This window comes from Schistocerca piceifrons, chromosome 6 (assembly GCF_021461385.2).
Source record: "Schistocerca piceifrons isolate TAMUIC-IGC-003096 chromosome 6, iqSchPice1.1, whole genome shotgun sequence".
Classification (NCBI taxonomy): domain Eukaryota; kingdom Metazoa; phylum Arthropoda; class Insecta; order Orthoptera; family Acrididae; genus Schistocerca; species Schistocerca piceifrons.
The window spans coordinates 57,948,665-57,974,839 of record NC_060143.1 but is presented as its reverse complement, the minus strand read 5'-3'; the positions used below and the strand labels follow the sequence as shown (position 1 = coordinate 57,974,839).

Below are 26,175 nucleotides of genomic sequence, written 5' to 3'. Positions count from 1 at the left end.
TCCCTAGGCAAGACCCAGCGTAAAAATACAAATAATATTTACGAAACAAACCAATTATACATCGACATGAGTGCATAAATATATATACAAACAGTAAAACAATTACAATATATAAAGAGACAGAAATGTCATATCTTGAGGTAACAAAACAAGGAAAAAAAATAATAGTACAATAGATGGAAATAGGAGGATATGCATTTCCGGCGTTACACGTGCCCCACATTGTCTGAGGATGTTCGTGTAACGTAAACAGACTCAGAAAATGTCCCAAAAAAAGAAACAGCGGAAATGCATATGCTCAAAACATCAACAAAATTTAGCATTCGTCTAATTAACCATAAACCAATTTGTAGACAATAATAATTGAGTGGAGACACTCCTAATCTTATTCCACTCTGTCATCTTGCACAAAATAAAACAGGTTGACAACATATCAAAATTCATAGAAAACATAGAAAATGGTTTAGCTATTCCAAAATCATTAAAATTCGTAACACTATAAGAAATGGAATACTATTTGCAAAATTGATCAGAGTACATGGTCATAAAAAACAGGTATATCAAAATACGCAAACTAATAATTAATTACATAGAATACACATATTTATGTAACCTTTTCATAATTAATATTCTCGTCATGTCCAATTAACGCTAAACAAGAAAATAATATACAGCAGATAAAATAAAACATAAATATTGACAGCAGAATCCTTTCACATCAGCTGTCCGGGAAGAAAAGCAACTCCACATTCCGTACTCGCGAGTACAAAGGATGCCGACAGCGGCCCAAGAGCCAACAGCGGCACAAGAGCCAACAGCGGCTCGCCTCGCCAGTATTGTTGCGCCCGCGTGTGCGGCACGCTTGATCTCACTCGCCCTTGTGACGGCGTTTCCAGAACGTCCGTTCCACTGAATTCTTTCGGAAAAACTCACTCCCGAGTAATCTCAAGGAGTCCATAAACACTATCACAGTGGATAACTCAACACTGTCCATCATCACACATGTACAAGCCTGAAACTTAAAACAGCGTCTAAGTACATCGGCAATGACTAGTAAAACACATATTCATGAAATCTTACAGCTAGTTACAAAATCATATTTACATTGCTTTATCTACTGTGACTCAGCTGAAAACTTAAACTAGCAGCTTGGATTTTTCAGTTGATTAGATCATGATTAAATTGATTAAAATTAAATTGATTAATCAAAATTAATTACTTATTAATTACAACTTCTTTAATGACCTTGGTCAGTCAAAAGCATGGCAATCTAGCAAACCTTAAATCTTACACTCTATATTTACATATTGTACAAATTACCCATTGTGTGGTATTAATCGATCCTAGGTTGGTACAATTTCAAATCTACTATATTTCGAATACCTAATAGCTTTCCAGAGCTTGGATACTCTAAGCAATAAGCATTTGTGTGAGGTATACCAATGACTTTATATGGTCCATTATAAACAAACTTAAATTTAGAGATTTCATTGTCTATCTCGCTCGATTTCTCATGAGCTTTTACAAGTACTAAGTCTCCGATCGCAAACTTAGCAAAACGCGCTTTAGCGTCATGACGACGTATGCGAGCATCGGCTTTTAGCTTCATTACTTCTCGCAAACGATCTTTTTTCACACCAATACTAATGTCAATCCGTGGAGGGAATTTGATTATCTCTTCCACTAAACTTTTACTTCTGTCATCCAGCAGGATTTCCTCTGGAGAAAATCCCGTCGATTCATGTCTCAAGGTGTTCATAATTCTCTCAAATACTGCTACATATTTGCCCCATGCCCTATGGTTGTGATGGCAATAGGTACGGGAAAGTCGGCCTCGTCTTTGTTCGTGTGTTACGTTTGACACACCTTCTACAATACTTTCCAATTCACTTTCTACATTATTGTCAATGCCGAGATTCTTCACATTACAGTAGTTCAGATTCATACCTACGTCAATACCATCCGGCCAGTTAACAATGTGTATAGGCTGGTATTGCCTATGCACACCGTCTCCTGCCTCGTCAAAACTAACTACTATTGTTTTATCTTGGGACGTACATGTCAACGTTTTGCTTTCGCAGTTAATCACTGCACGGTACTTTAATAGCCAATCTAACCCGATAATTACTTCCGTAGTTAAGTCTGGCACGACGACAAACTCTTGTTCAAATCGTGCCCCACATATCTCGAAGTTGACAAAAATCTGTTTTGTGACCGGTTTACTGGCCTTCCCAGTAGCACCGATAATTTTCACTCCTGTTACTGGCATAACTACGATGCCAGGTCTGTCTTTCAGTAACTCAAATATTTTCCCAGATACAGCACTCAATTCTGCACCGGTGTCAATCAACACGTTTAGTTGTAGGTCGTGCATATTAACAGACACTGTTATCTGTCTACACTTGTCCTCGACTGTTTCTTTATTTTCCCACAGTAAATCCTCGTCTATATCCAGGTCATTCCAGAAAAAACCATCCGGCTTTGATCCCAAATCCGGTTTATCTGGCGGCTTTTTCAGCCTCTGTTCACTTACAGTTTTAATTTCAACACGTCTGTCCTGAGGCTTAGTCTGTAGCTTCGCCTCCAATACCGAAACCTTTTCCTGTAACTCGTCAACTAGTGAGTGTTGCTTTGCTATCGATTCACTAATTGTCACCTTCGTTGATTCCTCTTTGGTCAGATCGATCTCATCTGCCAATCTACCTGGAGGAATGTACCCAGTCGCATCTGAAATTACTTCCTCTGGATCTGCGCAACCCACACTGCTACCGTCTGACCGCACAACGTCAGCTCTAACCTCATACACGCTGAAATCTATGTGCTTTTCTACCAATTGTGTCCGGCTATCACTAAAATTTTCGCAATCTTTCTCCTTAATACTTTCGCAATGTTTAAACTGGAGGTTTGCGTCGGATGGGTCGGCTACTTCTACCACTGAAACTTTCGGTAAGGTCTGCCGGTTAGGGCCAGAACTTTCCGTTACTACTTCAACATCCAACTCTTGTGGGACGAGACACGACGAATCTTGCTCGTGCTCCCCCTTAACATCAACTATTTCTAGTAAAGTCTGCCGATTAAGGCCAGAGCTTTCTATCATTTCACAAACACTATCTTCTTGCGGGACGAGACGTGGCAAATCCTGCACGCGCTCCCCATAAACACTTCTCCCATACAGACCCCTATAATGTCTTAGTTCGTCGTATAAGCGACCGAACTGCCTTAACCAGACCTCATCCCTCTCTGCATCCCCTCGCTCGATGACGGACGTGTTATCCGACATCTGATCTTCTCTCAACAATTGCGAATCATTCTTAAACTCAATCTCCAGTTCCGCTGCGGGTATTACAGCTGCCACTTTATGATCGATTTCCGGAACACTACTTAAATTGTTCTCACTGACAGCGAATGTATTTTCTACTGCCGTGTATACAGCTGATCTACTACTTGTGTGCGCACTCTTTTCTCTTAACACTGGCACACTCTCCCGCCGTTGATTATTCCACACGGAATTTTCATAATGACGATACCTGGGTTTTCTCCTGTTATTGGGCCGCCAAAATTTCTCCACGCCCGCTCGGCCCCTCACCGGCGCGGCTAATGGTTTCCCTGTCTCGTCCCAGCAGATACGCTCCCCGGATGCTGCTGAGGCGGTTCATCACACCCTCTGGCGTTATTACTATTCTGTGAGGCCCGTATCACGTTAGTACGATACTGGTTTCCGTCATTCCTGTTATTATTTGCATTGTACCGATTGTTATTACGGTCCGAACCATTATTGTTATTGCTGCCATGGTTGCGGAATGCATTATTTCCATGGTTATCGTTGTTGTGGTTGCTGTGGTACCCGTTGTTGTTACCACGGCCTCTACCACTGTCGCGATTATTGCGCCAATAGTCCTCGTCCTCAACTCTTCCCAGGAAATCATTGATTGTCCTGTGATTGCTCCCTACGTAGCGTTTTGTATCATCTGGAAGCTTCTTGTAGAGTTCCCAGACTATTTCGGATTCCGTGCGGCGATCACGCAAATATTCCAACTTGCGGATCCAGCCCTCACAAAACTCCCTCATCGAACCGCGCGAATTCGCATCGAAAGGCCTCGATACGACAAATTCGCGCCAGACACTTTGCTGTTTTTGCTCTGACCAGTATTCAGCCAGAAACAAATTTTTAAACTCGTCAAAAGTCAGGTTCGTAATGTCGAGGTTTAAGCCCCAACGCTTGGCATCACCAGCCAGCACATCAATAACCGCATTAATTTTTCTCTCATTAGTCCATGATCTGGGTAAAACTCTTTCACAATTTTTAATGAAATCCGTCGCGTGTATACCGCCTTTTTTCAAGGGGTCGAACCGCTCCTCTTTCGTCAACAATTCCGAACTATGTGCACAGATTGGCGCATAGCTCTGTTTTTCGTCAAGTTTCTTTTCTAATTCCGACACTCTCGTAATTACTTGGCAAGTGGTTGTCGCAAGCGTTTCCACTTCCCTCTTTTTCTCTTCGCAGGTATTAGCCTGCTTCGACACTTTGGTATCTACTTCGGATACTAAAGCCTTTAAAGTTTCCACCTTCTGTTGATCCTCTGTTTTCACTAATTGAATTTGTTCCGTCACCTTATTCTCGATGATCGGAGCAACTGATTCTCCTACACTTTTCTCGATTCTGCTAATTTCGGAATCAAAACGAGTATTTATGCTCGCAATTTCCGCCTGAACGCCTATCATTTCCTGTTTAAGATTACCGATTTCGGTATTAATTACAACAATATCTTCTTTGATTTGATCAACTTTTGTATTAACAACTCCAACATTGTTGTTAACAACATTAATAGCTTTGTTCTGATTGTCTAGCTTTCGTTCAATCTTTTCAGACTGAGCTTCTTGCTTGGCAGACAGAGCTATAATTTCTGCCGATTGACTCTTGATTTCATTAATCAAAACATTCAATAAATCAGTTAAATTCCCGGAGACTACCGGTTTTACTTCCGTAGCTGGTTCCTCTGTACATGTTCCCCCGTATTCATAATCAAGGGGTACAGATTTGATTTTCGCTTCCGATTCCGAAACATTTTCTAAAGTTTGGAATTCCATTTCTGCTCTTTGTTGCGTTTCGGCGGTCGCGTCTTTCATGCTAGCCGCCTGCCCCTGAACAACGGGAACCGCCGTGCCCGTTTCCCACTGTTCGACCGATTGTTCCGTATCCAAGTCTACCAAATTTTGGTAATTGTTGCCTTCACTCATTTTAATAATTTTCAATATAAATGCAAAATCTCAAATGTAATTAGGATTACTCCCACTACTTATTCTCGCTGACGTAACGGCCTGTACGTAACCAGTACTTTGTTACGACATTTGCACCAAAGAAAATTCGTGTCCAGAACAACCTCAAATCTGAAGATTGTCCTGTCACCAGGTCGCCACGTGTAACCTCCCCCTCACTTATCGACCTTAATGACAGTGAAAAATTAAACCGCGTGTACCTAATGGTAATTTTGGAAAAGCAATCGTCACCGAAGTTAACCTGTCGGTAAAGAGGGAGGAAAGGGTTACATCTAAATGAAAGGAAAAATGCAAATGAAACAATTTGAAAAGCTGAGGTCTGCCATACAGTTCTGAAACTTTACGTGCTTTTAGTCTTCCTTGTTGGTTGATTGAAGGTTTGAAGCCGTCGATCGAGGAGGTGGCGACAGTCACTCATTGTCGGCCGTCGCTGTTGCAGAAGCTGGATGTTGGCGCGCCTTCTTCTCGACACGGTCACCAGGCGAAACGGGCTCTTGATGTGCGCTAGCTAATGCTTCCCGTCCGCGACACCATGTCAGAAACTATCATCGCGAGTCGAGCGCAATTACATGCTGCCAAACCCCGAAAGCGCGGCAACTCGCGGGAGCGTCACACAACACACCTGCTCCACTCGCTACTCCAGCCAGACCCCGACCGCCCTGCCCGCGCTCCACGCGGCAGAGTTAACACTACCAAAGATCCTACACACTTTGAGTCTTCACACGACCTATCGATGTAATCGTTCGATAGCAGTTTTCCCTAGGCAAGACCCAGCGTAAAAATACAAATAATATTTACGAAACAAACCAATTATACATCGACATGAGTGCATAAATATATATACAAACAGTAAAACAATTACAATATATAAAGAGACAGAAATGTCATATCTTGAGGTAACAAAACAAGGAAAAAAAATAATAGTACAATAGATGGAAATAGGAGGATATGCATTTCCGGCGTTACACGGTCACCCTCTCTGACATTTGTGTATTTATGACCGCATGCGCAGTGACGCGGTCCGCTTTTTTTGAAAGGACGGATCGAATGATGTAGCGTCAGTCTGTCAGATCACTCTCAACATGGTCGAAAAGTATACAGCCGAAATATTAGCGGAAGAAATAGAATGTATGGAGTTGCAGGGTAAGTTACCGTGCCGCGAAAACATTAAGACGCACATATCAGAAGAGTATGCTACATTTTCCATAACAATTGACTATGAGTAAGTTTCACGCAAGATGGATATCACATTTGTTCAGTTCTATCGAAAAGCTATTGCAAAACTTACTTTCTGCTTGGACTGGTTAAAAATAATCGAATTATTCGGTGCAGCAACTTTTAAGTCTGGATAAGATCTAAGGTATCATTCCAGGGCCACGCCACTGGAGATTTCAGAGGCAGTTGCTGGCATCTGATGGCGTGGAACTCTTGCTCAGCCTGGAGCACATCTTTTAGATCTGGTGACCTCCACATTAAAAGCAGCTGTCTTCCAGCACTCTGTTGGAAATAACCTTGCAAGTAGCGGTTTCAAGAAGCAACACTTCGCAGACGTGTGCTGTCCGGTGGAAATGCTTGCGTCCTGCTCGTGAAGTTGACTGGCTGAAATAACTGAGCAAAAATTTCGTAGAGCTTCTTGCAACTCGCGAAACTGTGAAGTCTGCTGGCAGGTTTCCAGAGAGTAGGAGACAAGCTGTGCTTCCTCTGGGTCGGAGCCGGCCGCAGTGGCCGAGCGGTTCTCGGCGCTGCAGTCTGGAACCGCGCAACCGCTGCGGTCGCAGGTTCGAATCCTGCCTCGGGCATGGGTTTGTGTGATGTCCTTACTTAGGTTTAAGTAGTTGTAAGTTCTAGAGGACTGATAACTTCAGAAGTTAAGTCCCATAGTGCTCAAAGCCATTTGCGCCTCTGGGTCGGACGTGATGTTTAACATCTACATCTGTCTGCATCTACATGGATACTCTGCAAATCACATTTAAGTGCCTCGCAGAGGGTTCATTGAACCACCTTCACAATTCTCTATTATTCCAATCCCGTATAGCGCGCGGAAAGAATGAACACCTATATATTTCCGTACGAGCTCTGATTTCCCGTATTTTATCGTGGTGATCGTTCCTCCCTACGTAGGTCGGTGTCAACAAAATATTTTCGCATTCGGAGGAGAAAGTTGGTGATCGGAATTTCGTGAGAACATTCCGTTGCAACGAAAAACGCCTTTCCTTTTATTGATTTCCAGCCCTAATCCTGTATCATTTCTGTGACACTCTCTCCCATATTTCGCGATAATACAAAACGTGCTGCCTTTCTTTGAACTCCGTCAGTCCTATCTGGTAAGGATCCCACACCGCGCAGGACTATTCCAAAAGAGGACGGACAAGCGTAGTGTAGGCAGTCTCCTTAGTAGATCTGTTACATTTTCAAAGTGTCCTGCCAATAAAACGCAGTCTTTGGTTAGCCTTCGCTATAACGTTTTCTTTGTGTTCTTTCCAATTTAAGTTGTAATTGTAAAACCTAGGTATTTAGTTGAATTTACGGCTTTTTGATTATATTGTTTTATCGTGCAACCGAAGTTTAACGAGTTCCTTTTAGCACTCATGTAGATGACCTCACACTTTTCTTTATTTAGGATCAACTGCCACTTTTTGCACCATTCAGATATCTTTTTTAAATCGTTTTGAAATTTGTTTTGATCTTCTGATGACTTTATTAGTCGATAAACGCTACCGTCATCTGCAAACAACCGAAGACGGATGCTCAGATTGCCTCCCAAATCGTTTATATAGATAAGGAACAGCATAGGGCTTATAACACTACCTTGTGGAACGCCAAAAATCACTTGTGTTTTACTCGATGACTTTCCGGCAAGTACTACGAACTGTGACCTCTCTGACAGGACATCACAAATCCAGTCACATAACTGAGACGATATTCCATAAGCATGCAATTTGACTACGAGCCGCTTGTGTGGTACCGTGTCAAAAGCCTTCCGGAAATCCAGAAATTCGGAATCGATCTGAAATCCCTTGTCAGTAGCACTCAACACTTCACTACCAGTGGAACTTACGAGGGGGTTCAGTAAGCAATGCAACACATTCTTTTCTGAAAGCAGGTTGGTTTTATTCATGATTCCAATACACTGTATTACTTTCCCACTCTTTTGGCTACAAAAGTCTATTTGTCAATATAATCTCCGTGCAGTGGGACAGCCTTACGTCACCTTATTGGGTGAGCCTGTACGCGCGCATGGTACCAGTCTACTGTTTCACGTCGGATCCAACGTCTTGCTGCATCAATAATCTCCCCGTCATCCACTTCCGGCGGAGTGCATCCTTTTCGAGGCCAGGGGAAGTCGGAAGGTGCGAGATCCGGACTCTAGGATGGATGAGGAAGAACAGTCCAAAGAAGCTCTGTGAGCTCTTTTAGGGTGCGCAAACTTGTATGAGGTCTTGCTTTGTTGTGGAGAAGAAGAAGTTCGTTTGCATTTTTGTCGCGACGGACATGCTAAATTCGTTTCTTAGATTTCCTGAGGGTAGCGCAATACACTCCATAGTTGATCGTTGCAGCATGAGCGAGGTCATCAAACAGAATAACACCTTCAGAGACACAGGAGACTGTCGCCATGACATCTCCGTGCAGTGGGACAGCCTTACGTCACCTTATTGGGAGAGCCTGTATGCGCGCATGGCACAGTCTACTGTTTCACGTCGGATCCAACGTCTTGCTGCAGGTAGGACTTTGAATTTTTTTTCTTCGGAGAATAGGTGGATAGGTGGTGTGGCACAACTTCATTGCCACTTTGCTTCCGATTCGAAGTGATATCGTGTGACTAGGACCTCCCGTCGGGTAGCCCGTTCGCCAGGTGCAAGTCTTTCGATTTGACGCCACTTCGGCGACTTGCGCGACGATCGGGATGAAATAATGGTGATTAGGACAACACAACACCCACTCACTGAGCGGAGAAAATTCCCGACCCGGCTGGGAATCGAACCCGGGCCCTTAGGACTCACATTCTGTCGCACTGACCACTCAGCTACCGGGGGCGTACATTCGAAGTGATGAACCCATGTTTCATCACTTGTGACGATGTTCGACAAAAAAATAAAAAATCGACATGTAACGCACAAGCAATTCCGCACAGATGGCCCATAGTTGCTCAAAGGTCTTCTGTTATTCGACGAGGAAACAAGCGGGCACACACACTTTTGGATAGCCCAAATGATGGACGTTTGTCAGCGGTACCAACAGAGACGTCCAGTTGTGCAGTTGACTGTGATCCGTCGATCACCACGAATGAGTGTGTCCCCTCGTTCCAACATTGCAGAAGTCACAGCTGTGACCCACCGACCGACACGTGGGAGATAGGACAGGTTTGCGCGACCATTTTGCGATGATGACAGACGCCACTCCCAACGACTCAATGTGGATTTGTTCACTCCCAGATCTCCGAAGACATTCTGCAAGCGCCTGTGAATATTTGCAATGCTCTGCTTTCCCGCCAAAAAAAAGAAAAAAAAGAAAAGGAACTCAGTGACAGCTCTCGGCTTGGAACGCATCTCCGTTACAGACGCCATTTTGAAGGTTACGCATAGCGCCGTCACGAATAGGAAATTCATTAAACAATAGGGGTTGGATTGGGAATTTTTCAAGATGTCCCACAACAAATTCTGCATTTTTTTTTCCAGCCGAACCTGAAGGAGAAAAAATATATGTAGCATTACTTACCTCTCGGGATGGGTTATCAGAGAACCAGTGAGAACTGCTGTCTGTTATTACCGAATATCATTGCTCCACTTGTAAATGGATGCCTGCTAATCGTTTCCAGAACCCGTGTAATTACAGCTTACATCTGTCTTTAACTTTCATTGTTAACCCTTGCACCGTATTATCGCATCAAAGTAGTTCGCTCCTGCAGATAGATAATCCAGTTAACAGAGTTGGAAAGCGGGCTGCTCTTGCTCCTACCCAGAAAATTCGTGTCAGTGAACTGCAGGCACGTACTGATGTTTGCCACGTTACAAACTGTTCGCATACTGAGCACCTGTAATTTGACTCACAGACTTGTAGAGACGCTATATCCCCCCTGATATATGTCTGTTTTCTGTACGTCTTATAGTTTCTGCGCTGTTTTGCTGTTTTATCATTATAGAAATTATCGACATTAGTTGGTACGAACCAGTTGGATGCAGTGCATTATAAATTATGTATGAGCTGTGATCAAAAAATATGGCGAATGATTTTTTTTTTTTTTTGTGGCAGCAAATGCCGACATAATAACCATTTGATGTAATTTGACCGACAGCGTGATCCCTTGAGACAGGCAGCGTCAAGAGACGCTGGAGTGAAGTTGTGTTTACCTTGTCAGTCACTCGTCATGGCTTTCAAACAAACCCTGAACATTAAGGCTCGTTTCAAGTCGCAAAAAAGTGCCAAGGAAAATCATGAAATGTTGAAATTGGTGTATGGCGATAATGCTGTAACTCGGAAGAGTGTTAACAAGTGATACGTGCGATTCAAAAGCGGAAATGAGTCGGTAGAAGATGAGCGATGTTCGGGACGTTGATTAACTGGAAAACAGAAGAAAACGTGCATAAAGTGAGGAAACTTTGTTCGTTCAAACGGACGAATAACTACCCATAAGCTGAGCGAAGAACGTAGCACTTCGTACGGATCCATGTAAAGCATTGTAACCGTTATTTTGCAAATTAGATAGGTGCGTCCAAAATTTGTTCCCAGACTTCTCAGTAACGAACAGACGGATAATCATGGGTCAGTCTGCCTGGAGTTGAAGGATCGTCTTCATTCAAATCCAAAATTGTAACTGGAGATGAAACTTGGGTCTATCGGTATGACCCTGAGAACTAAATGCAGAGTTCCCAGTGGAAAACCAGCTAATCTCCTCGTCTAAAAATACACATCAATCAAAATCGAATATCAAAGTCATGCTGATTATTTTTTTTCTTTTTTTTTTCAATACTGAGGGTATGTGCGATCGGCGTCCGCTCCAAGGACAACGAAATTTGCAAGGTCGAACTGCAACGGCGGCTAAACAATGTACGAAGTAAGAGACCACAAAAATGGGCCAATGGCTCTCTTTTTCATCACAACAATGCGCCGTATCATATCTCATTTTTGATTCATGAGTTCTTCGCCGGAAAACGTGTCCCTGTTGTCCACATCCGTCTTACCAGATTTAGCACCATGCGACTTCCGGATCTATCCAAAAATTAAAACCGTGCTTAAAGGAAAACATTTTGACACCATTTCTGACATCGAATGGTCCACGACAGAGCAACTGAACACGCTTCCAAAAGAAGCCCTCTAAGATTGCTTCCAGTCATGGACTCCGTGTTGGGATAAGGCCTTTGTTAGTCAAGAACAATTGAAGGAGATTAAATGAAATTAAATGTAAGCTTATTACTTTGTTTCCAGTAAAATTACTCAGTGGAAGTTTTGATCACAATTCTTACGTTTTCCTGTCCAGCGTCGAATCTCGAGATTTTTTTGAATACCGTTAGATACCTACAGAGCATTAATCGCTGATTTTGGAGAAATTGCAAGTTTAACTTTATCTAATTGGTCAAAATGAGACTGTCACCTCACATTAAGAGTATTTTGTAAGTGTCACAGAGCAGAAAACTGATTCATTTCCGCCAATAACCCCTTCCTAGTGAACCAGTAATTTGTCTAGTGCGCCGACAGTGCGTGGTTTCAGACCGCAGCCTCGGGTGAGACTCGGCACGACGAAACGACGACCGAAGGTGAGACAATGGAACGTTTCAACGTTAGTTCATCACAACAGAAACGAAACGGTAATGAAAACACTGGGAAGAAGTCGACAACACCGCACTAAAACAGACGAAATTGATTTCTCAATGAAATAATTAAATTCCTTATAAGAGTCCGTGTTAATAATGAATTTTTCTTTTGTTGTACTGTTTCGCGTACCACTTTTCAGCTATTGACGTCATCGGAACCAAACGTAAAACTTCAGAAATAAAGTTCAGCGTCACTACAGGATGAACCCGAACTCCACTGACAAATTTTCGGAAGCTGATCAGCGATATTTTCTTAGTATTGTAGTATAAGAGACCAGTCCATCTTCGGCGGCTCGTTAGAGTGTAATTACGCAGTTTTGATTCATTCAGTTTGTTACCCCCAATTACCTTTGTTTCTGTGAAAATACCTTCTCGACTTCGGTTGCCCTCGATGAACCCATACAGGAGACGAACATCACCGAATCTATCCATACTGAGGTTTATCAATCTTAACGTACAACTAACCGTGCAGGAAGAAACAAACCCGAGACAGAGAAGAACAGTATTGAACGGTAGCTTGAGGAGGGAAGAATAAAGTCGGCATCACTATTTTCAACAGCAAGACCTCGAGTGTCTGAAACAGGTTCGTTTCCGAACGAGTCACACAGCACAGACCGTCGCCATTTGCACTGCTACGCAGATATTTCCAGAGCAGTACGAATACAAATATATATGATGTTAAGAAATAAATTGACATGCAGTTACTCTAACGAGGTAGCGAACTTAGTACCGCAATACTCAGAAAGTATCTCTCAACAGCCTACAAAATTTTGTCGGTGCTCTTCCAGTTCCACCTATGTACATAAATCCTATACCGAATCATGAACTGACATCACGGTACTCTATGGGGTTAACTATTTATTAACATTAGACTTTTATCATTCGGAAGTTCTAAGTTTCGATGATCGCAATACACGAAAAATGTTTCGTATAATAATATCAAATTTGAAACATCCTCAAGTGATCTAGAAGTCATTATTGGTAAAGTTGTTTTCGTCTGTTTGGAAACCTGATGGGCGGTGTTCTCATGATTGCAAAAGAGATAGTTCTTATTGGCTGCATTGCAAAAGGAAGCACAATAACTGCTTGCAACTACGCAAACCTTCTATGTGAACTGAATGAAAAAGTAAGTGAGACAGGACAACGCGTCCGCCCGCAAAGGTGACCTCCAACTGAAAAAAGTGTGTGGTTTGAATCCGTTTTAGCAACCTCTCTGTGCCACGCTATAAATTTATTTATGGCTGAAATAGTTTGAATACGATTTAAAGGTGGATTCTATGTAGACCAAGCGTGTCATTTTCAAAAGTTAACCGGGCATCTTGAATTTTCGTAGGTATGCAGGTTTATCTTGTTTGTATAGTAAATAAATGCAGCAATTGGCACTTCTCTCGACGATTTTGACTTTCGTCAGTAACTTTGTTCTCTACTGCCAGTTGTTTGCGATAGAGCCGTGTAGAATGCGAAGGACTGAGAAAAGTTCGTAATCGTTACGTGACAATGAACAGTAGACTATTGCGAAGAAAGTTATTTGTTTTTTTAACTGTAATTTACTGCGCACTAAATGGGTGCACAGTATAAGTGTACCATAAATGAACTTACTTTCCTTGCTCGCAGGAAGTGACACGTTTCATGGATAGAGCTATTGGATATTGTAAGGATTCGTTACTGAGTAACGAATATGCTAAGAATGTAGAAGTACGTTTCAACCTGAAATGTTTCTGTACTGCCTGAAACGTTTCGTTACTCACGTGTTTTCTTGCCCGCATGAAGTTCGATCCCAGTTTGGGTCAAGACAGTAGTTTTCTCATTCTTCCAGTTCGTTACCCACAGAGGACTGGGAGTTTTTGGAACGTTTCGTTCTTCCCTTCACGCAATTCGTGACAACTTGCTAGTTTTCGAATTTCTTATTCTCAGCGGTCCAAGTAACCAGTGGGATGGAATGCCGAATACATTTTGTCACTCGCCATGTTTTCGTTTTCACATTCAGTTCGTGTTCGGCTCGGGCCGAATCGGCAGTATTCGTAAGCCTCCCATTCCTTACTCCCAGATACGTTTCACACGCGTCCTGTGAATTTAAATGCCGTGCGGGAGCAACGGATGGGGTGAGTGGGTTGTGCGGGAACTGTGTGTGTCTCTGCCATAAATTAGTTCGACATATTTTCTTTCTTATTAGGTTAAGTTCTTATTAGGTTCAGTTCGACCAAAAACAAAACTGTGATCACAACTGAATGGACTGATCAGTTCTGTTTTACAATTCGTTAATCTGTTTATCTGGTTTTTTTTCTTTATTTTGAGTCATCTATCTTCTGACTGGTTTGATGCGCCAACCCATGAATTCGTCTCTTGTCCCAACCTCTTCATTTCATAGTAACATTTGCACCGAATTTCCTGAGTTATTTGTTGGCTACATTGTAATCTCTAATATTCCAAGCTCTTCCCCTACAGCTTTTACATCTACCATGGAGGTTATTCCTTGATGCCTTAGCATATGTCCCATTATCCTCTTCCTCTCGTCAATGTTTTCCACATAATCCTATCCTTCCCTCTTCTGCGGAGATATTTCTCATTTCTTATCTAATCAGTCCACCTAATTTTCCAATATCTTTCTAGAGCACCACATCTCAAACGATTTGATTCACTTCTTTTCCTTGTAAAATAATAAACTGGTAGCAAAGATCTCAGGAATACTTTTTATTCCATGATTTCCGGTTTCTGCGAAACTAAAGCCGCCATCATCGGATCTTAGGACACATACAGGTTACAACATCAAGGCAAACAATAGGTGCCTATAACACGCAGGCCTTACAAAATTTTCGTAAGTAGCACATAGGCGTTCAAGAGAGATGACATTATAACTGTTAAGTGTCTCCATCACATACAAGCGCAAGCTAGGTACTACCGCAGCTCCGGCTCTGTTATTATACTACAGGCCATGTCACGAGATGTCGCTAACAGAAGAGGCGCCAATGAATGTCACAGCTCGCGTCATAACAGGCTCTGCGTGTGTGGCAACACTACGTCATTACTGTATTTGAGTATTGATTTAATATTAGACATTCTGCTTATGAATAGACTAGTACCCTGGCTGTACCCCCTTAGAGCAAGAATTGAAAGGAAAACAACGCACTTCACGCTTGGCGATAACCACAGAATGGTAACTGCATGTAAATGGCTAAATGGCACAACAAAAGATGTCTGATGGGTCTGCCGTTCGGTTTCGTCACATATCGTATTTGTCCGGAACGTTGCGTGTCGACTTCCCTATTTTTTAATTTCTGCCAGTGGCAGCGACCTAGCAGCTGTAGTGGCTCAGCCAACTGTAAACACCAGTCTTGTCATTTCGATTTTTGTTCATGATTTTGTTTTGAAGATAAAGCAGTTAGTGCGTGATTTCTCCACATCGGGAATCTTGTTATTCCATTCACATGCCCCCCCACCGACAGTGCAGTCGGACATCTTTTTTTGTGTCATATATATAGATATTTGAAGTTGTTCTTTTGAAATTTTAGTAGAACATAGTATTACTTTTACTGTGTGAAGGCGTCTTACTAATTTTTGAGCTTTCGTCACGTCCGTATATATATATATATTCAATAAAAAAAAGGGACTGGACGTGACGAAAGCTCAAAAATTAGTAAGACGCCTTCACACAGTAAAAGTAATATTACGTTCTACTACAATTTCAAAAGAACAACTTCAAATATCTACCGAAAATTGCGAAAAAAGTTTAATATAAATTAAAAATACCAGCACTCGATATTGCCATTTTGATATGGATAAATTGTGAGGCAAGATGTCGCCTACACATAACGATATTTTTGAAAAATATATCGATGTATTAATGTTTTGTGAACAGCCCTACACCCTACCACTGGAGGTCCACGGAACACGTGCAGACGAGACTCGAATGTGCTGCCAACCTTTATGCGCCCTGCAAGGGGAGACACACAAGGCTCGCTCCTGCGAAGAGACTTGGCAGGCACGCGGTATTATGACCACGACAGCATAATCAGAGAAATTGAGGCGTATACCGAGAGGTACCATAAGACGTTCTTTCCGCGTGTAAACCACGAATGGAAGAGAGTAAAGCGATACTGGTGCCGCCTGAATCCTCCACCCCTCACCGTCCGACTGACAAGGCAGTGGACCTGAAGACGTAAATGTATAGCTTAAACTAAAAAACCGACTTATGGCACAACTTAAAAAAAAGCACTCCGTCTTCAGGCCACAAGTAGCCCATCGGGACCATCCGACCGCCGTGTCATCCTCAGTTGAGGATGCGGATAGGAGGGGCGTGTGGACAGCACACCGCTCTCCAGGTCGTTATGATTGTTTTCTTTGACCGCTACTATTCGGTCGAGTAGCTCCTCAACTTGCATCACGAGGCTGAGTGCATCCCGAAGAATGGCAACAGCGCATGGCGGCTGGATGGTCACCCATCCAAGGGCCGGCCACGCCCGACAGCTCTTAACTTCGGTGATCTCACGGGAACCGGTGTATTCGCTACGGCAAGGCCGTTGCACAACTTAAAAACATAGTACGAAATTTCTTATCTTAAGAGCTTATGCCTGTCTCCAGCCTTCCGAACTTCACTGGATAGGCCTTTTGGAGTCGGTACCTGGATAGCTCATTCGAAACCTCTTCCAGAGTGAAGGCTGTCCCTCAACCGAGAGAGAAGAGACCGCTCAGCAGAAGGTGCATATGGGTAGATGCAGCGAGGCGTGCAGCGCGTATCCCACGCTTAAGCGCAAATACGCGTCCCGAAAGCTTACACGGAGGAGACGGACGCATAGACGATACAGTTGAACGCTAAAGATAAGATGTATAGATCGAATAACTAACGTGAAAGCAGTGAATTGAGACCCATGCAGCCAAAATGATTCAATTTTTCCTCTTTCTTGACATACAATGTGAGAGATAATTCCAAATCCTGGTAGAATTAAAATGTAAACTTCTGGGTGTCCAAAGAATCAAAATAGGTGTTGATATAGAATTGGGTCACCAACTGATCATAGCAAGGGATCGACTGATAAGGACACAATTTGAGACATTAAGGATTCGTCAGCTTGGTAGTGGGAGAGGGGTGGGGTTCTGGAAGGAAAGCAAGTGGGGGGGGGGGGGGGGAATGGTATAGGAACTCCTGCTGGAAAACAACTTAGTTCCGGCTGTGGCCACCAGGTGCAATTCTGACGCTGTAGATTATTTGTACAATGGTAAGAAATCCACGTTGTCATCTGACAAGCCATAAAGTGAGTGAACACTATGGCTATCGAGAAGAGGTACAATGCGCTGTTAGTGAAACTGATTTATTTGAAGGGCAACAAAATGGCTCTGAACACTATGGGACTTAACATCTGAGGTCATCAGTCCCCTAGAACTTAGAACTACTTAAACCTAACTATCCTAAGGACATCACACACATCCATGCCCGAGGCAGGATTAGAACCTGCGACCGTAGTGGTCGCGCGGTTCCGGACTGAAGCGCCTAGAATCGCTCGGCCACAACGGCCGGCTGAAGGGTAACAATTACAGTGTTGCATTCAGAGAGCATCGCTGACTGAAAGGTCTGAGGAGATGCCTGACGTCGTTAAATGGTTTAAAGAAGATGATAATGAAACTGGAAAACACGGGTGTGCTTGCTGTGGCAGCTGGAAGTCGAAAGCGTCGTATCCGGGTGTAAGTTACTGACTAGGATGCTGTTGCTGTAAGTGACCAACCAACGCCTACCCCTGTGCTGCCAGTGCTCGTGCAGTGTTACGAGAATTGTACATCCCATGGTGCGGGCTTTCAAAACAATGAATGAATGCTGACAGTGTGGCCCTCAACTACGTATCCTCCGACTCAACGTTGAAATATTAAAAGTTTTGGTTGGTTTCGTTGTCTAGGGGCTGGGATACGTAGTATACACATGAATCGAATGGTGGAAGGTTTCTGTCACTCATCAATTGCGAATTATGAAAGTAACATTGAAAGGGTACAGTACCGCCCGACATTGAAAATAGGTACAACATACTTCATTATTTTTGTCAGAACAACACATTTATTTGTAAAATAACTCAATTTAAATTAATACAGCGAAGCCGGATACCAGTGTGGGAAAGAATGACAATTTATTTATTTAATTTATCACATGTGCACTCCCTCAAAATAAATCCCTACATCCAGTTTGGTGAGATCTGTGAAATGAATGATGGTATGGTCGTCTGCTAACCGCAGATAGTGAATGTGAATATATGATCATCTTTGAGACGATCCTTTGGCCACCTTTGGTGGGAACAAAGAGATGAAATTTACCTGAGCTTTGAGCGCCTGAAATGTGGCTGACCAATATGGTAGCAAGGTGCTTCCCCCACTTCGACAGAGGTGCGAGAGGACCTGAAGAACGGCCATGTTTCAGCACTCTGCCGCTGGATCTTGTGCTGTCAAGACCTGTCTTAGGTGTGATCCGTAAAGGCAAAAGAGTGGAGACATGGTATGCATGTGGAATATTTAAGAGTAGTTTGAAATAATAATTTCTCTATTTCAGGAACTTTTGTGGGGAGAATTAAATGTCAGGCAGGTAATATTAATGGGATCGTAGTAATCTTCAGAAGTGACCAACGGTCACAATGAAACCACGTGTAGCAATAAGTTGAAACACTTCCGTGTGCTTAAGTTAAGCTGAATTACTAGCGTGTGTACTATAAGTTGAAATATTTAAGAAATAGCTTGTGCAGGACTTGAAATTAGAGGCGAGTACTTCCACGTGGTGAGTACTGTGTGAGTCTCAATCTGTGTATGAGACAAAGGATAAAGAGAAGTACTCGTCCATGGTATCAGTTGAGGACTCGTGTGTGTGATGAATATGATCTTAGTATTACTTTTCGTGATATGTTTCCGTGTGACGCTTGATTCAAACTCTAATACTCTGAGAGAGAAGCAAGGTGAGTCAGCCGTCAATCCAGCAACGCCACTTGGCTTGCATTGCACAGGAAGACGTGCATGTATCTCCAGAGTTCATAGTAGGAAAGTAGAATTACGAGGTGGGGCAGTGTCGTGTGAAACTGGGATAAATACTACATGAAGTGGGAAAGCTGAAAGTGATAATGTTGTGACTATTCCCTGTGTTGTATTTCATGTTGTAGTGTGGTGTATGTCATGTAATTTAAGTATGTGTGGTTTGCATGGGAGAGTAGCATGGTAGTTTCAGAGGTAGTGGGTTATGCGTGTTCCTTTTGTACCGCTCGGTCTGGAGGAAAGTTTCGAGATGATAATTGTGAGAGTCGAAGTGTGAGATATAATAAAAGATCCACCATCCTATCCAGAAAGTGCACTGTAGCGTCAAATAATTACGCGACTATAAGATAGAGAATCACCAATGTAAAGCCATGCCCACTGGGCGGAATTTCTCATGTGTTATTGTTGTAGGTTATAGAATTTTTGTGTTTAGGTTATAGAATTTATCGGAATAAATAAGATAGTGAAAATAAAAAGATTGGTGGCCTTTTCCTTCGAACTGTATGTTGTCATGATAACCAGAATTTATAATGTGTGCGCCATTCATATTCAGTGCGATGGCCACGTGTTGATAAAAGCCGTTAAATAATAAAAAAAAGGAAAATGTGGTATTGCCAGTGCGTAGTGAACAGTCAGAGTTCTGTAAATTACTGATAGTCAGATGTGAGTTTCCGTTGCGTATTATTCATAGAGGAGGATAACTTGTAACTTAGTTGTGAGTACGAGAGTTCATGTTACTCGATAAATAAGAATGAATCCACTCGCTTGGCAGACCACTCATCTTGCAGGCCTGACTGCTTGATGCCACAGTATGAGCAAGGCATGTGGGTGCCTCTCAACATATAAATTTATAAAAGAAAGATTGCAATTAAATAAAATCTGCAGGTACTATCTTAACGACTTTAAGTGATGAGTACAATCGTAGAAGTACTTTTGAGAATGCGGTATATTTCTGCAAAACACTTATTGGTGTCGATGGTCCAGCAATTAAATAAAATATAAGTTGAATAACAGGGAAACAATAGATTCCTACTGCACGTAATTAGGTATGAACAACAAGATAGCTCGCGAGATATTCACTTCTGAACGCACACTACGTCTTCACTGTAGAAGCCACGGAAATCATACAAGTGCACAAGTCAGTACTACGAAATATTTCTATCTCTCGCGACCACGCGCAAACCGCTCCACACTCCAAGTCTCTCACGCGACCGCGCGTTCGCCGCGCCGTCCAGCACTTTCCGTGTCGTGTCCCGTACTCCCCAGAACTCTTCACCCGAACTCGCTTCCATCCAGTCTCCCCATTCACGAGCGGTGTGACTGGCTAGAGCGCTCGCGCCATGTCCTCATGCCAACGCACCCACACAAACATAATGAAACACATTCGAAATACTGGATTTACATTTAAATAACTTGAAATTATATAAATATTCCTACTGCTGGACCATAAACACGCTCCAACGCACATTGTTAAATACATAAACAAATTAAATAAACATATATCAAAGGAATAGAACAAAAGGTAGGACAGTAGCTTAATGTCTCTGTACTTTCTATAACACAATAATTATTTGACCAATTTCTTCATGAATTGCATATATCGGATACAAAGACATAGATGAATAAATATATTTATAAGCATACTGCTACCGTTTTTTCGTGTAGCTGTGGGGTACTTATGGCCTGACGCCATCGATAGTAATAGGCCACTTTGACCTCCAATAACTCATGTACTATTCAAGTTACATACATGTAATTTATACCATTTTAGGTTTACACTAATAGCTTTCAAAAGACACAAGGATCGACGAAATCGGATGAAGCGTTTGAATTTTGGAAATTCGTTACTGGATGTTACTAATATAATTTACCGTCAGATACTAAACTTTAAACTAATAGAGATATTGATAATCTGATTACACCAATAGAATCGGCGTGCAAATAATAGTAACGTACATGTTTCTTTTTGAGGTGTCATGATTCATCTGGCTACTGTTCATTTCTATACGGACTGTGAAATGTCTGCCATTAAGGTTTCACAAAGTCCGCCATCTTTGGCACTGCCGTCATAGACATCTCCTTCATCGACACAAAGCACAGTCCTTATCACCTTCTATGCGGCTGGACCATACGCTGTGGATAGCCCTCTCGTACGGCTAACGTATGGCACCATGTGTTTGCTGCCGGGCCCCAGCTAGAGGAGCGGCCGCCCCAACTCAGAACATACAATATTTCCAGGGCGCCATAACTCTCCCTTTACCTCACAATGGTCAACAGCAAAGAAAGTTTTTCAGTTTATTTATTCAGTACAAGATCGAGACGGTGTAGGAACTGACACTTCATGATTCGCAGTTACGTTCTGAATTTACTCTTCAGTTTCTGGCACTTCTCGAAGTTAATCACATGTGGCCGGGTAATATTCTGTGGAGTGACGAGGCACATTTTACACTGCAAGTAGCTGTGAAAACACAGAACTGCGGAATTTTAGGCACTGTTAAACCGCATGTTGTGCATGTAGAGCGATTGCACTCCCCGTATGTGACTGTGTGTTGTGGACTCAAAGGCACTTCTGTTCTCGGCCCGTTCTTCCTGGAGGACAATACACCAACAGAATCTGTCAGGTGTACTGTGACGTATGCGTGTTATCGAGACTTTCTTGTACATTATGTGATTCCTGCTTTGGAAGAGATCAACTGCGTAGAAATCGCTGTCTTCATGTCGCTCGCTCATTGAAAGATCTGCTTAATGCAATCCTCCATAAACGTGTTGTCTCCGGAGGTTTTCCAGATCCATGGTCTGCGAGATCACCTGATCTGAACTATGTGAATTTTGGCATATCTAAAAAAACGCGTTTACCGTGGACACGTTCGGACTCTGTCTTATCTAGAGGCCAGTATAAAGGAACACGTCGCTCAGATTCCAATGGGGCTCCTGCGATAACTGTTGATCAACTCATTTTTCGGATGCAGCGTCTCGTCGATATCTCTGGTGCTCATACTGACCAAATTGTGTATGTGGCGGTAATAAGGTCGCGTGACTAGGGCCTCCCGTCGAGTAGACCTTTCGCCGAGTGCAAGTCTTTCGATTTGACGGCACTTCGGCGACTTTTGTGTCGATGGGGATGAAATGATGATGAGTAGGACAACACAACACGCAGTCCCTGAGCGGAGAAAATCTCCGACGCAGCCGGGAATCGAACCCGGGCCATTAGTATTGACATTCTGTCGCACTGACCACTCAGCTACCGGGGGCGGACTGTGTGGCGGTTAATAATAAAATAAACGTTAAGCGTTTCTCACTTGTTTGAGATTTTCTGGCCGCGTCCCGTTCCCAATCCATTACATATGGAAACATTTCTAACTGGCTGCCTTGCAGTCACAACGCTTGATTTGGACCTCGTGGCCAAAATTGGAACTAAATTTTTTCCAGCCTAAATCGCTTCCGCATTAACGTATTAGAATACCTACCAAGCTTCGCTGTCATACGATACCTACATCTCATATTCGACCTCCGTGAGTAGCTGCATTTTAATTATAACGACACGCTGGTTGAGGTGAAACTGAAGAGGCTTGCGCAGGAGAGACTAGTGCGGAGAATTGCATCGAACCATTCTTCGGACCACAACACAGTGGGAATGTCTGTTCACGCGAGTCAGTCTAGACGCGTAGGAAATTGCGAAGTGGGGTCCCTTTTCTCGGTGCGTGGAGCCTCGCAGCGCAGCGGACACCTGGCCTGGCTGTGCGTGGGCGCCTCCGCAGCGCTAGAGGGGCCACGCCCTGCCCTGGCCGGCGCTGCGCTGCGCGGTGTTTCGGACAGCGCACCAGAGCGTACCGGCCGGCCGCAGCGCCTCTCCCCAGCGTCCAGGCCGCTGTGTCTGCCGGCCCTGCCCCGGCTGGAGGAAGGGGAGGGTGAGGGTGGCGGCGGGGGCGGAGGGCGCCGCTCCAAAAGTCCGCGCCACGACGCCGCTCTCCTCTTTCATATCGGCCCTGCCGCTGCCGCACGGCGCGGCCCCTCGCCTCCGCCGCCCCCGCTTCCGCCGCCACCCCCAGCCCGGCCGCCGGAGTTAGGTCTGGTTCAAGGGGCTTTGCGCTGCGCCGCGTTCCGTCCCTGTCTGGCGCTCCCCCGAGCACACCCTCCCTCTCTCTCTCTCTCTCTCTCTCTCTCTCGCTCGCTCGCCGGCAACTTGCGCACAAAAACCCGGGGCCGGCTGGCCGCGACTCCCGCCGCAAGGTACCTGCTGTTGCCGCCACCCCCGCCGCCCCCGCCGCCGCCGCCTGGCCGCCCGCTCCTGCCGCGCCGCGCCGCGCCGCGCCGCGACGCCAAAAAAACACTCGGGCTGCGTCGGTCGCTCGTTGTGCCACACGCGCGCGCTTTTCTATAACGCTGCTTTTGCAAACGTACGCGCACTGGGAAGTTTTTCCTCTCTTTCCGTCTCGTTATTTTTTACCGTCGCCGTTCAGTGTAAATTGGCGCGAGCGAATTTAGCGCCATATGCCTGCAAAGCAAATGCATTTTGTCTCTCTTACATTTCCCGTGCCCGGGCTGCTACTGTACGTGTAAGACCATTACAGGTGTAACTGAAGTGATGCCTTTTAGAGGATCTGAACCACCAAGAAATGAATCTTCAAAGATTTAGGCATAGCTGTGGCACATTGGGATGGTGATTCGAAAGGAATCCCTGCTCGAACTACAAAAATTACTACTCTTCCATTATTATAAAGATCGTAACGGGTGTAAAAATTTTTAAAATGCGTCTAAAATCTTATGGGACTTAACTGCTAAGGTCATCAGTCCCTAAGCTTACACACTACTTAACCTAAATCATCCTAAGGACAAACACAGACACCCATGCCCGAGGGAGGACTCGAACCTCCGCCGGGACCAGCCGCACAGTCCATGACTGCAGCGCCTTAGACAGCGCGGCTAATCAACGGGTGTAAGTGCAGATTTTTTTATTGGTGACTGAGGACGGTGTACCGATGTACTTTCATCAGTGCTGACGTCATTGTAGACTAATAATCGTACCTATTACGAGTCGGTGATTCTAAGTTGGTTAGTATCTCCAAGTACATGAGGTAAGAGCCAGCCATTTTCTACTGGGCACCAGATCAAGTGTAGAAGTTTGGACACTTCGATACAAAACGGTTGGTCTATGCTGACGGGCGCAGACCACTTAGCGATGCAGCTACGATCGTACAGAAAACATCAGATGAAGTTTATGCTGTGATTCGACGCTGAGAAAAGACAACCAACACACTGATGGGTGCACATCTTAAGATACTGCGAGGTGCCGGGGGTAGCAGTGTATTTAACACTCAATTCTTCTAGAATCTACATATGTACATGATGCTCTAAGCCCCCCCCCCCTATTCTAACTCCAACTTTTGCTGTTGCACAAGGATAAAAAAAATTACGCAAACTGACTCTAATCAACCCTGCCAGTGGAGTAGAAGAGAGTTTGGCACCTGCAATAATTTAATTTGATAAATAAGTTAATTAAGCGAAGGTTTCATTAACATAGTGAGGAATGATGTGGTTGCTCTACCTATTAACAGAATGAAAGTTCTGTCCAAAATAACAATATGATTTATTAAGACTAAACACAAAATAATAAACAACAACATATGAAACATTAACAATACATCAAATTGGCTCTAATTGGATACTTAAACAAACGCTGTGAATGTGAAATTGTCCCTAAACTAGATTGTGAGGATTATGACGAAGTGATATGTGCAGCCAATTCCTAGCCACTCAATTCTTAGAGAAAACACATAGCCAACCCAACATTAATTGCTGCTACCCAAGACAGAACAAAGTTAGAAAAAGACGAACAGGCGCGCTCTGCTGAGCTCTGATTGTCACCTAGGAAAATCCCTATCTGCCGGTGCTGCGGACATACATTACCAAACCGACTTCTTGACTCCCAGGACACGATCTGCCGTACCGGAGCCGTTGGCTGGTTGCTTCGACGTCCTCGACCGAAAGGCGAGAGCCAACTACCCACCAGAGCACCCGTACAAAACCGAACACAGAACATTCCCGCCCCCACGACAGTGGCCGTGGTTAAACGTTCCAATCAGCAACTCGAAAACCGGCGGAAAATTCCACTCCATTGCCGGAACGCTACCATTCCACCAATGGAGATTCTTGGCGCCAATTTCTGCGCCGATCTTGCTACGTCACAGAGCTATGGCCTGAGCAAGCCAATCACAGTTACTATTTTGCAGAAAGCGCGGGAATTTTCCTGCCACAGCTGCCTGGGTACACAAGTCATTCCCACGCCTCGCTGGTAGCCCGCCAGAAAGTGTTTTCGCTAAGTTTCTGCGAAGTAACGGAACCTCTAGCCCAGCCGCTACTTCTAGCCCTGTGGGTGTGCCTCTTGACAATGTCGGCGTCTGGAAAGCATTTACTCGACCCCCTCACACCTGTCGGCTTATCCTTTCAAAGTCAGACCGAGCCCGCCTGTCACTGGACCACCTGGGTGACGAGAGACGCTGCGTGGGAAGTCCGCGTGTGAAGGAATAGCAACTTTCCACCGCATGCAATTAGAGAGGAGAAACGTAAGATAGAAATATGAGAGGGGGCTCATGCCACCTCTCAATACCACACATAAAATATCTGCACTTACACCCATTACATGCTGTATACGTTTGCAGGCTTCCGTAGCCGTTGTCACTGAAGGTAAAATCTTCTAGGTTGTTGGGTTGCGGCATCTTCAGTTTCTCCTTATAATCGATGTTACGACCCGCCAGCTGGAATTTTCTTCAGGATCTTCCGGTGTTTCCGGTTACGTGAATACTGTCAAAAACCAGTGTCGTGTTCACTTATAAAAAGAAATTTTCCGCGCTTATTCCAAAGATGTGAACGCGAAGCTGGTCCTTGACAGTGTTCACCCAACCGCGGACACCATAAGATCGCGAAGAAGATCCCTGCAAATGAGTCGAAACATCGATTATAAGAAATTTGAAGAGGAAGATGCCGTGGCCCAACAACTTGAAATTCTTCCATTACTCTTGTACAAATGCGAAACCCTTAGTCTAACTTATGATCATACAAGACAAACTTAATCGTCTTAATAGAGGTTTCTTCG

At 43.9% G+C, this 26,175-nt stretch overlaps 1 protein-coding gene across 1 annotated transcript in view; it reads right to left on the bottom strand.

The window, feature by feature from the left end:
• Positions 1-23,061, bottom strand: part of LOC124803140 (translation initiation factor IF-2-like) — a 94,627-nt gene extending 71,566 nt beyond the window's left edge. Inside the window, exon 1 of the mRNA XM_047264320.1 lies at positions 22,914-23,061. Within this exon, the coding sequence (XP_047120276.1) occupies positions 22,914-23,061 (148 nt within the window). The remainder of the gene's footprint in view (positions 1-22,913) is intronic.
• Positions 23,062-26,175: the final 3,114 nt, after the last annotated feature.